Genomic DNA, 19,295 nt, shown 5'->3' on the forward strand with positions numbered 1-19,295 from the left:
CTCGCTACTCAATTTTGGGGTTTGCCATGGACTATATGTAAAGTAATGTGAATGGCAACGTCTGATAATTGGTTTACTAGAAATTAACTAATAAATTAATCCAACAATTTTCCTCTGTTACTAATGGAATACAAGAAAGATCCTCTTCCTCTTGAATCTTTCTTAGAAATAATAGCTTTTGGAGAAAGATATGGTGATTTGTGACCATCAAAACCGCCACCAAAGTTATTGCATGCCTTCATTCTCTTCCTATAAGGTGCCACCTTTTTTGCAAGGTCCTCTAAGCTCGTCACACTTGCTAGGGTTGTGAAGGATTGTGACTTTCCTTCGTAACATTTTGATAAACCTCTCCTGCATAAATGGAAGAAACCCTAATAAACAAACCATATAATAATATGGAAATTTATATAGTACTAAATGGAAAATCATCAGCGTAAACAGAAAAACCATCCGCTCGGCTCCTTACTTGATAGGAAGATGCATCATTAGGTCAGGTAGTTCGTAAAGCGGCCCGTTCGACGACGATGATGTAGAAGAATTTGAAGAAGCATCCTCCACCAAGTCAGATGAAGAAGATGATTCCATTGAGCTCATAGAATTCTCCATGGAAGAAGATTCAAAAGATCTTGGGTCATCACAAATATCTTCTTCGTGTTCTTCGTTGAAAACCCAAAATTCCTTTCTAACTTGATGAGCATGATTTTCTTCTCTATCTTGATCCCGATGCCCTCATTTCTCCTTCACGACGACCCATTTCTTGCAATCTTAACGTTGAAGATTCTGCAGAACGATACAGTACAATTTTCCAATAGGTTTCTGTTCAAGGGAGCATATATATATAAGCATCTCTGTGAGTGTGTGTGTGCGTGTGTATATATACGTGTATGTATATATGCCAAAAATCTTCCATAAAATACTTGGCGGTGTTGCGTTTATTAATGAGGAGATGGATAACACTGACTGTTCTAGTTATATTTTTGTATTAATTTTAATTAAATATAAGGCTTTATACCAGATTTTGTCATCACATCCTTGAGGAGGAAGGAAACCTTCCATTTTTGGTTGCACAAAACCCCTGCATGTCCCATGTACTCTACCTCTAATCTACGTAAAAGGGTAAAAAACTTGCACCAAAGGTAAAATCATTTCATTGACCAATTTCAACATCATTGAATCTTCATAGACTTTACCGTGTGCGAAATAACATCTCCTTAACTTAAACAGCCAGAATATTGACAGGAAAATCAGCACAAACATGCACGTATAGTACTTGTTATTCAATTTTCCATTAGGAAAACTTTATTTGACCCAATACTTGTTTCTTTTACATGCAACCAACATTCTCTCTACGCTACTTATATTAATTTATTAAATTTATCTCTGAACACAAACTTTCATACAATAATGAAGCTTTATCTCGGTAAGTGAAGTCGGTTTCTTTCATGGTAACTGCATACACAACTCACAATCGCGCATGGAATCACTTTCCCAACACTTGATTAGGGAGAAGTTTGAGGAGCACCATTCTATTTTGGTTCTACACATCCCAGGCACCCTAAAGCTAATCTAAGCAAAGGGATAAAAAAAAAAGTACTAGAGGTAAAAACTAAAAAAGTATATGATTCTCACAAAACAAATTCAAAATCATTGAATTCAAAAACACTGAAAGAGGCCAAAAGATATACACTTGTCCTTGTGCTACTGAGGCTTTCATCTCTAATAAATTATTTTCTTTCTTATGTCAAGGAAAAAAACCCTAATTATTTACCCAAAAAATAAATAACCAAGATTTATTTATATATTACATTTTACCATTTTAATTTTGAGCCATATAACAAACTCGTTCACCATTTTTAAAATTACAATATCAACTTAAGGTCATATAATTCAACGTATGAGAAGAGAACCAAGTAACTGGATTCCATCCATGTTGGTCCTCAAGCAATAATTTTTTTTTTCAAGTAATCAACAAGCACCAGATGACAACATGGGCAACACACAAGGAATCACTTTTCAGACTTTGCATGAAATTCACATAATATTATTGGTGAGCAAAACAGTCGGTCAAAAGAGTGCAGTAGATGCGCCTCCCCCAAATGACTTTCTCCTTGGATCTGCAGATGGGCCGTCAGCAGTGGCCACCTTACGGACCCTTTCAGCCTCAAATGAACGACACGTCGGATGCTGTGCTGCGGCAGCAGCTTCAGCTTGTTGAGTTATTGTTTTCTTTGGCTTTTCTAACCATTTTAGCCTCTGCTTCTGCTTGTGATGCAGCTTCTGCTTCTTGTGCTTCAGCTTCTGCTTGCTGCTCCAATGAGGTTGCCTACCTTGCCTCTCTCTCTCAATAGCTTTAGCAACCAATTGATTCTTCGTCCATCGGAGTCCTATTTGACTTTGAATACAATTTTTGTATGCGTCCATGCATATGTGCTGCTCGCTGCTGAAATTTAGGTCCTCCTTTTCCAGCTGCATAGAAATGGTTAGTTAGAATCACATATATTCACAACAAAAATGGAATAATTAAAAGCATAACATATTGGTTAGCAATTGAAATGTGTCAAATTAACTTATCACCGCAAAATATCGGAGCAGGGATACGTTTAGAAGATCATATTGTTCTATTAAAATTTTCAAAGCTTCATGGGCACCATCCATGTTACCCATTCTGCTGCTAGAGTATTGCACCATTGCCTCGGCACCTAAATTATTGGATGCTTTTAATAGCACCTTTGTGTGGTGCTTTGCTGATGCAAGGTCCGGTTCATATAAGGTATGAGTCTCCTCTGCAACCTTAGCTATTGAAAACTTTGAGGTGGCAATGAAATCCTTGGCAAGGTCAAGGAATTCCTTTTTTAGCACATTACTGCTAAACTTATCATTGATAAGCACCTGCCCAAAACACACAAAAGTATTCAGTATTTAGAAAATCAAACCACGGAAAATAAGTAATTCAAGTGAAGATACAAAGGACTTAAAAAACACTAGCTACAGCTTACATTGTTCTTCATCTCTTTCATTAAGTTAATTGATGTAGCAGCCACTTGATCAACAAAATTGAAAAGGGGATCCAAAGTTGGATCGACAACTTGAATTTCGGATGTCGACATAGAGAGGACGAGAGAACAATAGAGAGAACAATAAGAGAGGGAGAGAGAGAGCAATTGAGAGAGAGACTCTGTGTGTGTGTGTGTGTCAATGTAATGTGATATATGTATTGAAACCGGTTTGTATGGATGGGTTGTATGTATGAGTTGTCATCTTCACTATAGCTTGTCATTCACCAGTCGCTTTCTATAGCTTGTCATTCACCTTACATCAACCTTCTCCATAGCTTGTCATTCACCAATCACTTTCCATAGCTTGTCATTCACCTTACATCAACATTTTTTAGTTGCTTGTAAAAGCTTCTTTACTTGTAATTTGGTTTTTGTTTTTCCACTTGTTAGGGCAGATTTTAGGGATTGTATTTGTGTAGTTATCCTACAATCTATTATAGCTTTCTTTTGGCTCTCTATAAGAGTTGCCTTCACTCTCTTGTAATCTTCATAATGAAATATACAACAAATATTGAAACCAAAACTCAACATGGTATCAGAGCAGGAACCATAGGGTCCTGACTCTGTTCATTTTTTTTTTACTTCTTCATTTGCTCATCATCGATAGAGATGGCAGAAGAAAATGTGTCTAGTGCCGACAGTGCCTCATCCTCCTCCCCAAAGTTAACCCAAGGGGTTGAGAACAATCCAAATCAACGACTCTGCTCGGTGCTACTGAACGAGTTCAACTACCTTCCTTGGTCAAGAGATGTGTCACTTGCTCTAGAAGGAAGATCGAAGCTAGGGTTTATCAATGGAAGCTCTGAGCCCCCAGAATCCACTTCACCAACTTACAATGCATGACATGCTACTGATCAGCTGATCATGTCCTGGTTACTTAATTTCATGGAGCCAAAACTGTCTGAGCTTTTCAGCTACTCAGAGTCTTCCCTTCTCCTATGGGAGTCTGTCAAAGACATGTATGGCAGCCAAAACAACTCGTTCGCATCTTTCAATTGAAGAAGAGTGTGGCTAGTTTAAAGCAAGGTGATCACTCCTTTGTTCAACACCTTGGAAGTATGAAATCCATGTGGAATGAACTCGATATGTATCATCAACACACGACTGATTCCGCTATGCTACTGAAGAGGGCTGATGAAGACAAGGTGTTTCAACTTTTAGCAAGCTTGGGAGCGGAATATGAAGACCTGCGTAGTCACTTGTTAATGACTCAAGAACTGCCCTCTTTTACCAGTGCGTGTCATGCAGTCCAAAGAGAGGAAACTCGATGAAGGGTGATGAACGTTGAGCCCAAATCCACCTCTGAAGCTAGGGTTTTCACAACAAATCACAAAGCAACTGGTGATAGGGTGCTTGGCAAGAAAGCAGACTGGAAATGTTCTTATTGCAACATGAAAGGACATTTGAGAGAAAAATGTTGGATTCTTCATCCGAAGTTAAAGCCTAAGTTTGATAGGGAATGCAGGATGATCAAAGATGGGAAGGGTGGAGTCACTCCAAAAGCATTTCATTCAGCTTGTTCCTCAACTGATGGGATGACCAATTTCTCAACAAATCATGTGTCCTTGATGAACGAGTTTGCTGTTTTTCTTTAAAAGAAGCAAGGAAGCACTGAACCTGATGAAATGACACCTGAAAACCCTACTGCAATGCTAAGGAAATTTGCTGGATTCTTGGCTGACTCAGAGAACACATCGAAAGGTAATATTCCAGGTATTATCAGTGCCATTTCCACTGCTCTTAATGCAAATGTTACACATGATTTTTGGATTATTAACTCTGGTGCCACTGATCATATAACTAATAAACCCTTTAGTCTCCACGATTTTCAAAGAACTATTGATCCAATTCATGTATCTATTGCAAATGGGAAAGGGGAACCTATTCTAGGGAAAGGAAATATTAGATTGCTAAGTGAGCATACTGATTCCACTGCTCTCTATGTACCTTCTTTTCCTTTTCAACTCTTGTCAATAGGAAAAATCACAAAAACCTTAGACTGTCTTGCCATATTTTCCCCTCACAATGTTATGTTTCAGGACCGAGTTACTCAGAAGAAGATTGGTGAAGGGTTCTTCTTGAATGGACTCTACTATCTCTCAAATGAGTCCAATTTTGTCAAAAAGCTCAATGTCAACTTAAGTCAAGTTCAGGAACACCAACTCTGGCATCAACGCCTTGCCCATCCCTCAGAACATGTGATGACCAAGTTGTTTCCCTTTTTTTGTAAAAACACACTGGAGTGTGAAACTTGTCAAATGTCAAAAGCCACTAGACTTCATTTTGTTTCCTCTAATTCTAGAACTAGTAAACTTTTTGAGCTTGTTTACTCTGATATTTGGGGTCCTTCTCGTGTAGAATCCTTTGATGGGTATAGATATTATGTTACATTTTTTATGACTATTCTAGAGTAACCTGGTTGTATCTTTTAAAACTTAAAAGTGATTTGTTTGATGCTACTTTCACAACCTAATCACCAATCAATTTTCATCTAAGTTATATATGTTAAGATCAGATAATAGTACCGAGTACACTTCCAATAACATGAGTAATTACTTGAGCAATCATGGCATTTTGCATCAAAATAGCTGTGTTGGTACACCACAACAAAATGGTGTGGCAAAGAGAAAGAATCGAGACTTATTGGAGAAGACTCGATCACTTATGATCCAAATGAATGTTCCTAGAAATTTTGGTCTCAAGCTCTACTCACTGCCACGTACATCATTAATAGACTGCCAACTCGGGTGTTGAATACTAAATCTTCTTTTGAAGTCATGAAGGGCAGGCCTATAAACTTGTCTCACCTCATGACCTTTGGTTGTACTTGTTATGTGCACATTTAAGCTCTCCATCGGGACAAACTCAATCCTCGAGCTGCCAAATGTGTGTTTATGGGATACGCCAGTTCTCAAAAGGGTTACAAAGTGTACAACCCTAACACAGGGAAGCTGGCAGTCTCTAGAGATGTGCGATTTGATGAATATTCACCTTATTTCCACAAAGGGTTGGAGACTAATGCTAATATGGAAGATCTTATGGACCTACTTCCACTACCTATTCTAGCAGAAATTCATGAAGTCACTTCTGCTCATAACAGTACTGATAATTCTCAACTCACTGAAAGTGTAATTGATGCAGTGCCAAGCTCCTCTGGACCATCAAAAGCTCAACCAAATCAGCAAGTTATAAGTGCACCAAGAAGAAATCCTACACGAGATAGACATCCACCAGTGAGGTTACAAAAGTATGTTACTTACACTGCAAGGCATCCTATCTCTGCAGCCATTTCTTATCACAGATTCTCATCTTCTCATACTTCTTTCCTTAACAAATTGTCCCACACTTTCGAACCAAGGAATTTTCATGAAGCCACATGCATGCTTGAGTGGAAAAATGCTATGACTAAAGAGCTTCAAGCTCTGAATGACAACCAGACATGGAGTGTGGTGAATCTTCCAAATGGCAAGAAGGTCGTGGGAAGTAGGTGGATATATAAGACCAAATTCAACTCCAATGGAAGCATTGAAAGACACAAAGCACGGTTAGTAGCTCAAGGCTTTACTCAAACCTATGGCATTGACTATAAGGAGACCTTTGCTCATGTTGCCAAAATGAACACAGTGAGGGTATTGTTGTATGTGGCAGTCAATAATGCATGGCCCTTATTCCAAATGGATGTGAAGAATGCATTTCTTCATGGGGATCTTGAAGAAGAAGTGTACATGAAGTTGCCTCCTGGTCATCCAAAAGAAAATGAACCCAACAAGGTCTGCAGACTTCACAAAGCCATATATGGTCTCAAACAGTCTGCTCAAGCTTGGTATTCGAAGCTTAGTTTAGTCTTTGAAGCTGCAGGGTTCAAAATGAGTCATGCTGACTCTTCTTTGTTTGTTCGAAGTAGTATTGCTAGCAAATTGGTTGTGCTTATATATGTTGACGACCTAATTATTACAGGTGACAATATAAGTGAAATCAAGACGCTTAAGCAGTCACTTCACCAAAAAATTTGCCATTAAAGACTTGGGGCTCTTGAAATACTTTCTTGGAATTGAGGTGGCTACCTCTTCAAATGGATTGTTCTTAAATCAAAGAAAGTATGTTCTCGATCTTCTAGATGAAGCTAACATGATGGAATGTAAACCAGCTCGGACACCCCTAGCTAGCAAACTTCAGTGGCATGAAAAAGGTGAACTTCTCTCGGACCCTAGTGTTTATCAGCGAATGGTTGTGAAACCTATTTATCTCACCATTACTAGGCCTGATATCTCATATTCAGTTAGCCTAGCCAATCAGTTCATGCACTCTCATACTCTAGTTCATTGAGAAATCGTCAAGAGAATACTTCGATATCTCAAGGGCTCAGTAGGAAGGGGGATAATTATGAAGAACAATGGGTCAAATCACATCTTGGCCTACACAGATGCTGACTGGGCTAGAAATGCCCTTGATCGAAAATCCACAATAGGTTTTTGCACATTTGTTGGAGGGAACCTTGTCACTTGGAAGAGCAAGAAACAAACTGTTATTGCTCGATCTAGTGCCGAAGCTGATTATAGGGTTATGGCAGCAACAACATGTGAACTCATATGGTTGAAAGGTCTTCTTTCCGAGCTCGAATTCACAAGCATGGCACATATGTCCTTGTATTGTGATAACCAAGCTGCCATGCACATTGTCTCCAATCCAGTATTCCATGAAAGGACCAAACATATTGAAGTTGACTGCCATTATAATTGTGCTCAAGTTCAATCCAATGTGATAGACACCGTGTTCACACCCAGCCACGATCAACTTGTTGATTTATTCACAAAAGCACTAGACTCTACTCAGTTTCAGCGTTTGTTGTACAAGCTTGGATCAATCAATCCCCTTGATCCAGCTTGAGGGGGTGTATTGAAACCGGTTTGTATGGATGGGTTGTATGTATGAGTTGTCATCCTCACTATAACTTGTCATTCACCAGTCACTTTCCATAGCTTGTCATTCACCTTACATCAACCGTTTCTCCATAGCTTGTCATTCACTAATCACTTTCCATAGCTTGTCATTCACCTTACATCAACCTTTCTTAGTTGCTTGTAAAAGCTTCTTTACTTGTAATTTGGTTTTTGCTTTTCCACTTGTTAGGGCAGATTTTAGGGATTGTGTTTGTGTAGTTATCCTACAATCTATTGTAGCTTTCTTTTGGCTCTCTATAAGAGTTGCATTCATTCTCTTGTAATCTTCATAATGAAATATACAACAAATATTGAAACCAAAACTCAACAATATGAATATCATGTGTTAGGAAGAGAAGAAGAAAAATTTGGATTAATTACCATATAAAAGTTTGAATGAGAGTTCAGATATATATATTAGGGAGTTGTTCGAGGAGGAAGGAAGCATTCCATTTTTGGTTGCACAAAAGCCCTGCATGTCCCATGCACTCTACCTCCAATCTAGAGACAAACCAAATTTCCAAAGAAACTGAGCAAGATCATTTCAACCGTTGACCAGAAAACTGAAGCCATTATCAAACTTCGATAATTCTACTATGCACTACGTAATCATTAATTAAGCTCATTCATGCATGCCTGCACTCATACATATACGAAGTTAGTGGGGCTAGCCCACCATATACGTGTATGAGTGCACCATCTGTTTCTCTTGGCTGCCTTTGTGGTATTCGACAAATTTTTCGATCAGATCCTAATCAACGGTGCTGATTACAACCGGAAGCAGAGGCTCCCCAACCACAACCAAATTTGTAATGTTGAAAGAGCAAATGATCAAGAGTTAGACGAGTTGCAATACAGATGAGGAGGGGAGAGTTTGGAGAAAGAGTTAGATCGCAGTCGGCGGTGCTGGTTATAACTGGAGGCGGAGGCTCTCTAACCACAATCAAATTTGTAATGTTGAAAAAGCAAACGATCAAGAGTTAGACGAGCTGCAACACAGGAGAAGGGAAGAGTTTGGAGAGAGAGTGGGTCATGCACCTATCACGTTAGCAGTTAATAGATAAATTGACATATAAGGAGGAGGAGGTATGACAATGCAACGAATTCAAAAGTTGATGTATGACATTACAATGTTCAAAAGACGATATATGAGTTTGTTATGTGACCCAAAATTGAGGTGCGTGGAGGTTTTTTATTGGTTAGAGACAATCAGATAAGGACAACTAAATGTTGTATTTACGCTTCATTTGAAACTGCTTCTTTAAAAAAAAAAAAAATTGTTTGTAAGCACTTTCAGTAAAAGCGCTTCTATTAGACGTAAATTCGTAAAAATTAAAGTGCTCTTGAAATGCTTATTAGAAGAAGCAATAATAAGTTTACCCCCAAAAGTACATCTAACTTGTTCTCCCAAACATGGGTGGAAATGCTTGTGATGATCTAAAAGTGCTTAAGTTTATTAAAAAAACCAGAAATTGTACTTGGGCTACAAGCATAAACAAAAATACATCTGAACTTGGGCTTTTCTAGGATTGCAGTGTACTCCAAGTCCAATTTCAAAGTCCACACTCTAAATTTCAGACCAAGCAGCTTTACTTGCCAAAGCCCATTCAACGTGTGGGACCATAATCTACTGTTTACTGACTTGGCAGCGTCCCATTGGCCAAGCAAAGGGACATTTTCTCCCAACTTGTAAAAATTAGGCAACAAAAAAGACGAATATATAAACAGTAACACAGAAAATATTCGAGGGAAAACAAAAAGAAAAAGAAGAAAAAGGAGTAATATGTTTGGTACCCACTTAAACCTGATTGCGCCGATTTCTCCTTCCTTCTGTCGACTCTCTTGTCACCACCCCTCTCCTTCCCTCCCCGCCACCGGTGAGACCTCTTCTCTCTCTCTCTCTCTCTTGTTTCTACGTATGCGGGCACTGACAATATATGTCTGTGCGTATAAATAAATATATATATATATATATATATATATATATATATATATATATATATATATATATAGGTATATGAAAAGATTGATGCTTTTTGTTTATTCTACTCTTTCATAAGTTCATGAATGCTGAACCCAGTTTTGTGCTTATCACAAGATTTATGCTTTTAATGTTTTTAATTAACCCAATTTTTCTTTGGTGTTTTTTGGGTTTTCATTAATTTGATATGAGAAGTTCGAAATTCATAGCTTTTGTTGTAATTTGATGTGGTCATTGTGAAACTAGACAGACTTATTGAAGGTAGCATCTAGAGAGCTTATTTTTGCAGCAAAGTCCCACTCAGTATCGACAATGGCAACTGTAAGTTATTCTTTTTACTCATAACATTTACTTTTTACCAATTTTGCTTTAGCATTTTTGTGTGTGTGTTTGTCTGTGAGAATATTCTTGCAATGTGTAGCTTGTGGTGCCGCTATTATGTTTTGAGCAGTAATCGAATTTTCGGGACAATTTAGCTGTATACTTGTATCTGATTTGTGGCTGTTTTTTGGCTCAGGAAGAAGAGAATGTGGGAAATGCAAAGCAACAGTTGGCAAAACTGTTTGAAGTGTCGCTCAGGAGAATAGTCCCTGATGAGCAAGATGTCGCGCCAGTGATTGCTGCTTCAACTGGGAAGTTTGGCGATTATCAATGGTACATTATAGTCTTTAATTCTAAATTGTAAACATTAGATTTATTTTTCAACTGTAAATAATCTATATTATTTGTTTCTGTCACTTGAAAGATATTTCAATTTGTAAGTCATGCTTTATACCTACTTCTATTTGATGGGTAAGTCCTTCTTTGGTGCAGTAACAATGCCATGGGTCTATGGTCTAAAATAAAAGGAAAGGGGAGTGAGTTCAGGGGTCCTCCATCTGTTGGGCAGGTACTAACGTTCACCTTTCCTTTACTTCTCTACATTGAACTTAGATAGTTAGGGTTTCTATTTAGGCTTTGAGTTGATAGCATTGAATAATGGCTGGGGTTTCATTTTATAGGCAATCATGAAAAATCTTCCTGATTCGGAGGTCATAGAATCTTGTTCTGTAGCAGGACCTGGATTTGTGAATGTTGTCTTGTCAAAGAAATGGTTGGCTAAGGTATTGTTTGAACTTTTATGTGACTGTAAATTATACTAAATAACTTATTTATTCAATATTTTTGGTGTGGGCGGATATAAAGTTCTTACTTTATTGGACTTAACTGTGAATAATTGTTGGTGCAGAGAATACAAAAGATGCTTATTGATGGTATCGAGAAATGGGCGCCACAGCTACCGATCAAAAGGGCTGTGGTTGACTTTTCCTCGCCTAATATAGCTAAAGAAATGCATGTGGGTCACCTAAGGTCAACTATTATTGGGGATACGCTATCCCGTATTCTCGAGTTTTCAAATGTAGAAGTTCTTCGACGAAATCATGTTGGTGACTGGGGGACACAGGTGATGTATTCATTTTAGGTAATGCAGTTTGATAGCATATGTAACTAATTCAGATTCCAAGAGAAAAAAATTGCTAAACTTGGACATTTCAAGTTTCCCCACCATCTAACATTTGGCACTTGCCTTTTCTATATACACACCCAGGCTCACAGACACATGTTATGTTCACATACACGCATCTAGGTGTTTTTATACCCTTCATTAGTGTAACTATCACAACCTTCTGAAGCTGGGAATACAGCCATTAGGTAGATATTATTATGTCTTTCTAGCTCATTGTTCAATATGCTTGGTAGAGAAGCACTCGTTTTTTCCATCACTAAGATGTGGCTCAAGTAAGTTCTGTGTCTATTGCAGTTCGGTATGTTGATTGAGTTCCTTTTTGAAAAGTTCCCAATCATAGAAGATGTTAATGAATCGGCTATTGGTGATCTACAGGTGAGTGAAAGTTTTCTCCTTACATTTTAGTCATTTAAATGCTTATATTGTATTATTTTATCATGTGCATTCTTGTTTGGTAAACTTCCTTTGGCATGATGAATCAGAAAATAAAGTGAAAATGATTGTTAGTGACTTTAAACGAATGGTGTTTTGTTAGGCATTCTATAAAGCATCAAAACAGAGATTTGATGATGATCCTGCTTTTAAGGAGAGAGCACAACGGGCAGTGGTTTCCCTTCAGGTGAGTTATGCATTTTTAGATGTACAAAGAACACGAGATTGATCTCTATATCCATGATGTTAGTAAAAATTCAAAAGTATTTGAGAATGTGTTTTGTGTTTCTCTTCATAACTTGGTTGTGGTTCAACTCAATTTGCAGGGTGGAGAACCCAAGTACAGAAATGCATGGCTGAAAATCTGCGAAATCAGCCGTAAAGAATTCCACAAGGTCTATGAACGCCTTGGAGTTCATTTAGAGGAAAAGGTATGTTCTAACTTCGCAGGATATTCTTATGGCAGGCTATTGATATTCTTGTATCCCTTTGAATAAGAAACAACAAGTTTACTGAAATTAGATGCAAAGTAAAAAATATGAGACGGCCATGTCTGTAATTTGCATACAGAAGCTTTTATAATAGCACTTCATCTTTTGCACGTAAGCTTTTCTAATGAGTGAGACATTTGAAGATTAAGTACTATTGCTTTCCTCCTAGATTGTGCACTACAGGAAAACCTGGTTTGGTCCAGTAAGTTGGTTGGTACTTGTAGTACTACGTGATTTCAAGTTACAACAAGATGATGCCATATTGAAACATATTATTGCAAGACACTAAAGATGAATTTCGTTTATATTTTGATTGGCCAATAGCTGTGATGAGAATAATATTTAATAATATTTTAAAGTTTGCCCTTAGCTGTGCATTTGCAGATGCAACGTTGATTATAAAGTGTGCATTGCTTCTGCTATTGTATACAATCTACTTGTGATATAATGTTTACTTTTGTGCCCTGAATTATTGAAAACATTGGAATCATTTATATTGAAATATGGTTGAAATGCAACATGGATTATTTTTGTTTGTAATAACTGTATATAGTATAGAATATTTGTTGGATTTAATTTGCATCTTTAGTTGCTGAGAGTATGCAGTAAAGTCATATATGTTCGTTTTTACTTTTCGTTTTTGACAGGGAGAGAGTTTTTATAACCCATATATTCCTGGGGTTTTAAAAGAATTGAGTGATAAAGGCTTAATTGAGGAAAGCCAAGGGTGCTCGTGTAATCTTTCTGGAAGGGTTTAACATCCCTCTTATTGTTGTCAAGAGCGATGGTGGTTTCAACTATGCTTCAACTGATTTAGCAGCTCTTTGGTATGGTTTGTTTTTTTTTTTTTTTTTTTTTTTGATAATTTTCATGGATTTTATGAGTCAAAGCTATTACGTTATGGCCAGTCATTTAGCCTTGTTTCTTTGCTATAGTTCTTCGTGGTCTTCATACTGTGGCCCTTTGAGAGTAAGTTGTCATTCTTAGTTTCTTACTGACGTTTCTACCTGCAATGTGTTGTATAGGTATCGCCTTAATGAGGAGAAAGCGGATTGGATCATATATGTTACTGATGTTGGCCAGCAGCAGCATTTTAATATGTTTTTTGAGGTACGTTGCTAAAACTGTGACCTGTCTCTGCATACCCTGATTTGTGGTGTTTCGTTCATTTTCTGGTCTATGTTATTGTTGTAATTATTTATCGCGTAGCATAAATCCTCTTATGTGGTTTCAAGTTCATGTTCACGCTTCGAAGGCTTACGGTAATAGTAATACGATGCAATTATATGGTTGGACATAATTTGATGTTTTGTTTCAGGCAGCTAAACGTGCAGGTTGGCTCCCAACTGATGGCGCCTTAAAACCAAAGGTTGCCCATGTTGGTTTTGGTCTTGTTCTTGGAGAAGACGGAAAACGCTTTCGTACTCGCTCTAGTGAGGTGGTCCGATTGGTTGATTTGCTTGATGAAGCCAAGGATCGTAGCAAAAAGTTCTTGTTGAATGTGGTATGATATCCTATGACCTATGTTCAAACATATTCTGAAGGGATGTAGAACATATCCTGAAGGGAATTGTATTTATCATCTTAGCATAGATTAGTATTCCGTATCTCCTAACCTCTAAATCTTCTGAAGTGGGTAATTATGTTTTAAAATTCAGGCTGGACTGAGCAGGAGCTTAATCAAATTGCTGAGGCTGTTGGTTATGGTGCTGTTAAGTAAGCTGCCTAAACTTTTTTAAGTTTCTCTTGGTTATGTTGTAATTATTATCTTCATAATAGATGGGGTGGGATAGCCTAGGTAAATTTTATCATGTGCATTCTTGTTGGGTAAACTTCCTTTGGCATGATGAATCAGAAAATAAAGTGAAAATGATTGTTAGTGGCTTTAAATGAATGGTGTTTTGTTAGGCATTCTATAAAGCATCAAAACAGAGATTTGATGATGATCCTGCTTTTAAGGAGAGAGCACAACGGGCAGTGGTTTCCCTTCAGGTGAGTTATGCATTTTTAGATGTACAAAGAACACGAGGTTGATCTCTCTATCCATGATGTTAGTAAAAATTCAAAAGTATGGGAGAATGTGTTTTGTGTTTCTCTTCATAACTTGGTTGTTATTCAACTCAATTTGCAGGGTGGAGAACCCAAGTACAGAAATGCATGGCTGAAAATCTGCGAAATCGGCCGTAAAGAATTTCACAAGGTCTATGAACGCCTTGGAGTTCATTTAGAGGAAAATGTATGTTCTAACTTCGCTGGATATTCTTATGGCAGGCTATTGATATTCTTGTATCCCTTTGAATAAGAAACAACAGGTTTACTGAAATTAGATGCAAAGTAAAAAATATGAGACGGCCATGTCTGTCCTTTTCATACAGAAGCTTTTATAATAGCACTTCATCTTTTGCACGTAAGCTTTTCTTATGAGTGAGACATTTGAAGATTAAGTACTATTGCTTTCCTCCTAGATTGTGCACTACAGGAAAACCTGGTTTGGTCCATCAAGTTGGTTGGTACTTGTAGTACTACGTGATTTCAAGTTACAACAAGATGATGCCATATTGAAACATTATTATTGCAAGACACTAAAGATGAATTTCGTTTATATTTTGATCGGCCAATAGCTGTGATGAGAATAATATTTTAAAGTTTGCCCTGTGCTGTGCATTTGCAGATGCAATGTTGATTATAAAGTGTGCATTGCTTCTGCTATTGTATACAATCTACTTGTGATATAATGTTTTTACTTTTGTGGCCTGTGATCTTAATGTTTACTTTTGTGCCCTGAATTATTTAAAACATTGGAATCATTTATATTGAAATGTGGTTGAAATGCAACATGGATTATTTTTGTTTGTAATAACTGTATATAGTATAGAATATTTGTTGGATTTAATTTTGCATCTTTAGTTGCTGAGAGTAAGCAGTAAAGTCATATATGTTCGTTTTTACTTTTCGTTTTTGACAGGGAGAGAGTTTTTATAACCCATATATTCCTGAGGTTTTAAAAGAATTGAGTGATAAAGGCTTAATTGAGGAAAGCCAGGGTGCTCGTGTAATCTTTCTGGAAGGGTTTAACATCCCTCTTATTGTTGTCAAGAGCGATGGTGGTTTCAACTATGCTTCAACTGATTTAGCAGCTCTTTGGTATGGTTTGTTTTTTTTTTTTTTTTTTTTTGATAATTTTCATGGATTTTATGAGTCAAAGCTATTATGTTATGGCCAGTCATTTAGCCGTGTTTCTTGACTATAGTTCTTCTTGATCTTCATACTGTGCCCCTTTGAGAATAAGTTGTCATTCTTAGTTTCTTACTGACGTTTCTACCTGCAATGGGTTGTATAGGTATCGCCTTAATGAGGAGAAAGCGGATTGGATCATATATGTTACTGATGTTGGCCAGCAGCAGCATTTTAATATGTTTTTTGAGGTACGTTGCTAAAACTGTGACCTGTCTCTGCATACCCTGATTTGTGGTGTTTCGTCCATTTTCTGGTCTATGTTATTGTTGTAATTATTTATAGCGTAGCATAAATCCTCTTATGTGGTTTCAAGTTCATGTTCTCACTTCTAAGGCTTACGGTAATAGTAATACGATGCAATTATATGGTTGGACATAATTTGATGTTTTGTTTCAGGCAGCTAAATGTGCAGGTTGGCTCCCAACTGATGGCGCCTTAAAACCAAAGGTTGCCTATGTTGGTTTTGGTCTTGTTCTTGGAGAAGACGGAAAACGCTTTCGTACTCGCTCTAGTGAGGTTGTCCGATTGGTTGATTTGCTTGATGAAGCCAAGGATCGTAGCAAAAAGGTTCTTGTTGAACGTGGTATGATATCCTATGACCTATGTTCGAACATATTCTGAAGGGATGTAGAACATATCCTGAAGGGAATTGTATTTATCATCTTAGCATAGATTAGTATTCCGTATCTCCTAACCTCTAAATCTTCTGAAGTGGGTAATTATGTTTTAAAATTCAGGCTGGACTGAGCAGGAGCTTAATCAAATTGCTGAGTCTGTTGGTTACGGTGCTGTTAGGGTGTGTTTGGTACGTGGGATGGGACGGAACAGAGTGGGACGGATGCGTTCCGTCCCACGTTTGGTGCGCTAAAATTATGTGGAACGCGCGTCCCACGGAACGAAAATGGGTTAGATTTTGGTTCCCCCTCCGCCCCCTGGAACGGGTTTTTCCATCCCATGGGACACAAAATTATATTTTTTTGGACAACAATACCCCTCTTATTTTTCATTAATTACATTGTCTACCTCCCTTTCTCTCCCGTAACCCCCCTCTCTTCTACCCATGTCTCTCCCGTAGCCCTCCTCTTCCTCCACCACAAACCCAGCAACCCAACTGCTAACCCAATCCCAGCAAACCCATCCGACGACGACGACGACAACGTCACCATAGCAAACCCTCTTCTTCTCCGGCGTCGTCTGGCGTCACGAACATGACCCGCATCTCGTCATCTCCGTCCATGTAAGCGAGGTGGATCTGATCCGGAACACGACCCGATTCGAAGCTAAGCTCGTCATCTGAGGTGGCGAGTAGGTGGGCGGTGCCGGGGAGGGGGTTGTGGTCTTGGTCGAGGAGGTTGGGGTTGACCTCGGACCCGTTCCAGCGGAAAATCCGGAAGGAGTAGTTGAATCGAAGATTGACCAGAGGGAGGGAAATGGAGCCCGACCCAGATTTCCATGTGGGGGCGGAGGAGAGGAACTGTATCCTATAAAGTTGTCGTGGTGGGAGGAAAGGGGCGAGTAGATGCCGAGCCAGTCGAGTCGGGAGGGCGAGTTGATGCCAGACCATTGGATTAGGACGGAGTCGCCCGATTTGGAGAGGGAGGTTGGGGAGAGAGAGAGTGAAACAGTTTGGTGGGTCAGAGGGAAGAAGGTGGATGCTGCACGGAGGATGATGACGACGCTGCAGGGAGGACGATGACGAAGCTGTAGAAATTGATTGAAATGAATTTTGGGATTTTTCTGTGTTTGATTTGAAGAGAAAGAAATTGTTTGGGGGTCTGATTGGTTGCCGAGAAAATGAAGGAAAACGACGACGCTGCAGAAATTGTACAAACAAGGCTAAGTTAGTCATTTAACACGAAATCCGAACCGTTCCGTCCTATGCATACCAAACATAACACGAACCTCCATTTCGTTCCGTCCCGTCCCGTCCCGTCTGCGTACCAAACGGTACCTTAAGTAAGCTCCCTAAACTTTTTTAAGTTTGTCCTGGTTATGTTGTAATTATCATCTTCATAGTGGATTGGGGTGGGATAGCCTAGGTAAATTTTACGATAAAGTATAAACTGTGACTACTGCCCCAGATTTTCTGCATCCTGAACGTGAATGGATATATCAATGTAGTATTTCTTGAAGAACCTTAGGAATGGTTAAAAACTCCATGGTATCCATTTACAAAAACAGTTAGAGAGAATGTATATGAATAATTTCATACTTAGTCCAGCCTGTAGATTGTTCCTAGAATGGGACATAATTCTTTTATATTCTTAATGTTTGGACAGGTATGCTGATCTGAAGAACAATAGATTAACCAATTACACGTTTGATTTTGATCAAATGCTAAGTGATAAGGTGCGTCAACTAGTATTTGGCGAAGGCTTTGCATTAAGATTGTTCCTGACTTGTTCTAATTACTTGTCCTATATGTATTAAACTATGTTACTAATGCTTTCTGTCCTACGGTTCGGAAACTACCTGAGCAGGGAAACGCTGCTGTTTACTTACTCTATGCTCATGCTCGGCTCTGTTCCATAATAAGGAAATCTGGCAAAAACATAGAAGAATTGAAACAAGTAAGTTCAGCTGCATTTTTCCACATTGTTATCTGCGCTTATTTATTCCTATGCGCCACTGGAAATTGGTGGATGAGGTCTAATTTTATTTTTATTTGAAACAGACGGGGGAAATCGTGTTGGATCATGATGGACAAAAATAGTGTTGTAGCCATCTTAGTAGACGGGGATATTTGAATGCTTGTTTTCCGTATGCGCTGTAAAATTGTAATCAGATCTTCAGTTGATAACATTTTTGGTGAAAAGTGTTATTGTTATTTTCTTTAAATTACATTTCTATCCTTCCAAATTTCAGTGTGTTAAAAATATGAAAAGAAAAAGGACCAAGTGTTGAATTGAATTTTCTTCTCACGTTTTGCATCTCACAAAAAAATTACAGTGAAACGACATAATTTGTAATTTCGTATCAACAAATAGACAAAAAGTAGATAAAAATTGAAGGCTATGATTTGGCAAACAGGGGAATCATGCGGCTCCCATAATTAAACTTAAGCAGCATGTTTCACGCTTCCAATTGTTTCTGTTGCATTCCTCTTAGTATTTGTGTCGTTCTATTTTTATTTAATTTATTCAATTTAAAAACTGTAAAAATAAAGAGTGTAAGATTAAAAAAGAGAGCATGAATATTACTTTTAAACCTACCAGGAAGATTTTTCACGATTGCCTATAAAATGAAACACCGGTCATTATTCAATGCTATCAACTCACGATTGCCTATAACATTGATAATCGCCAAACTTCCCAGTTGAAGCAGCAATCACTGGCACGACATCTTGCTCGTCGGGGACTATTAACAGTTTCGCCAACTGTTGCTTTGCATTTCCCACACTCTTCTTCCTCATCCAAAAAACAGCCACAAATCATACAGCTAAATTGTCCTGAAAAGCACAAATTCAGTTGTGTTTTTGTTTATGCTTATAGCCCAAGTACAATTTTGTTCTTTTAAATTAAACTAAGCGCTCTTAGATCATCACAAGCACTACTAACCATGTTTGGGAGAAAAAGAGATGAACTTTCGGGAGCAAATTATTTGCTTCTTCTAAGAAGCTTTTCAAGAGCACTTTAATTTTTACAAATTTGC

The 19,295-nt window shown here is 38.1% G+C and overlaps 1 protein-coding gene and 2 pseudogenes across 5 annotated transcripts; 1 reads left to right on the forward strand and 2 right to left on the reverse strand.

Annotated features, from left to right (window-relative positions):
- Positions 1-95: 95 nt before the first annotated feature.
- Positions 96-754, reverse strand: LOC126605610 (protein OXIDATIVE STRESS 3-like; annotated as a pseudogene).
- Positions 755-1,839: 1,085 nt separating this feature from the next.
- On the reverse strand, positions 1,840-2,898 carry LOC126605614 (uncharacterized; annotated as a pseudogene).
- Positions 2,899-9,750: 6,852 nt separating this feature from the next.
- LOC126605602 (arginine--tRNA ligase, chloroplastic/mitochondrial-like) lies at positions 9,751-18,459 on the forward strand. Of its 5 annotated transcripts, none has more exons than XM_050273011.1 (17): positions 9,751-9,873; positions 10,228-10,298; positions 10,495-10,631; positions 10,791-10,866; positions 10,979-11,080; positions 11,206-11,421; positions 11,779-11,859; positions 12,020-12,103; positions 12,243-12,347; positions 13,055-13,087; positions 15,406-15,551; positions 15,748-15,832; positions 16,041-16,227; positions 16,382-17,600; positions 17,924-17,993; positions 18,125-18,214; positions 18,319-18,459. In XM_050273011.1, the coding sequence occupies exons 1-14, from the start codon at positions 9,780-9,782 to the stop codon at positions 16,510-16,512; spliced, it is 1,548 nt and encodes a 515-aa protein (XP_050128968.1). In that variant the 5' UTR covers positions 9,751-9,779; the 3' UTR covers positions 16,513-17,600; positions 17,924-17,993; positions 18,125-18,214; positions 18,319-18,459. The 5 variants fall into 5 exon arrangements, with proteins under 5 accessions (XP_050128968.1, XP_050128970.1, XP_050128967.1 ...); XM_050273014.1 differs by having other exon boundaries at positions 9,752-9,873; positions 10,224-10,298; XM_050273013.1 differs by lacking the exon at positions 16,382-17,600.
- The last annotated feature ends 836 nt before the right edge of the window (positions 18,460-19,295 follow it).

Source organism: Malus sylvestris, chromosome 15 (genome assembly GCF_916048215.2).
Source record: "Malus sylvestris chromosome 15, drMalSylv7.2, whole genome shotgun sequence".
NCBI classification, from domain to species: Eukaryota; Viridiplantae; Streptophyta; class Magnoliopsida; order Rosales; family Rosaceae; genus Malus; species Malus sylvestris.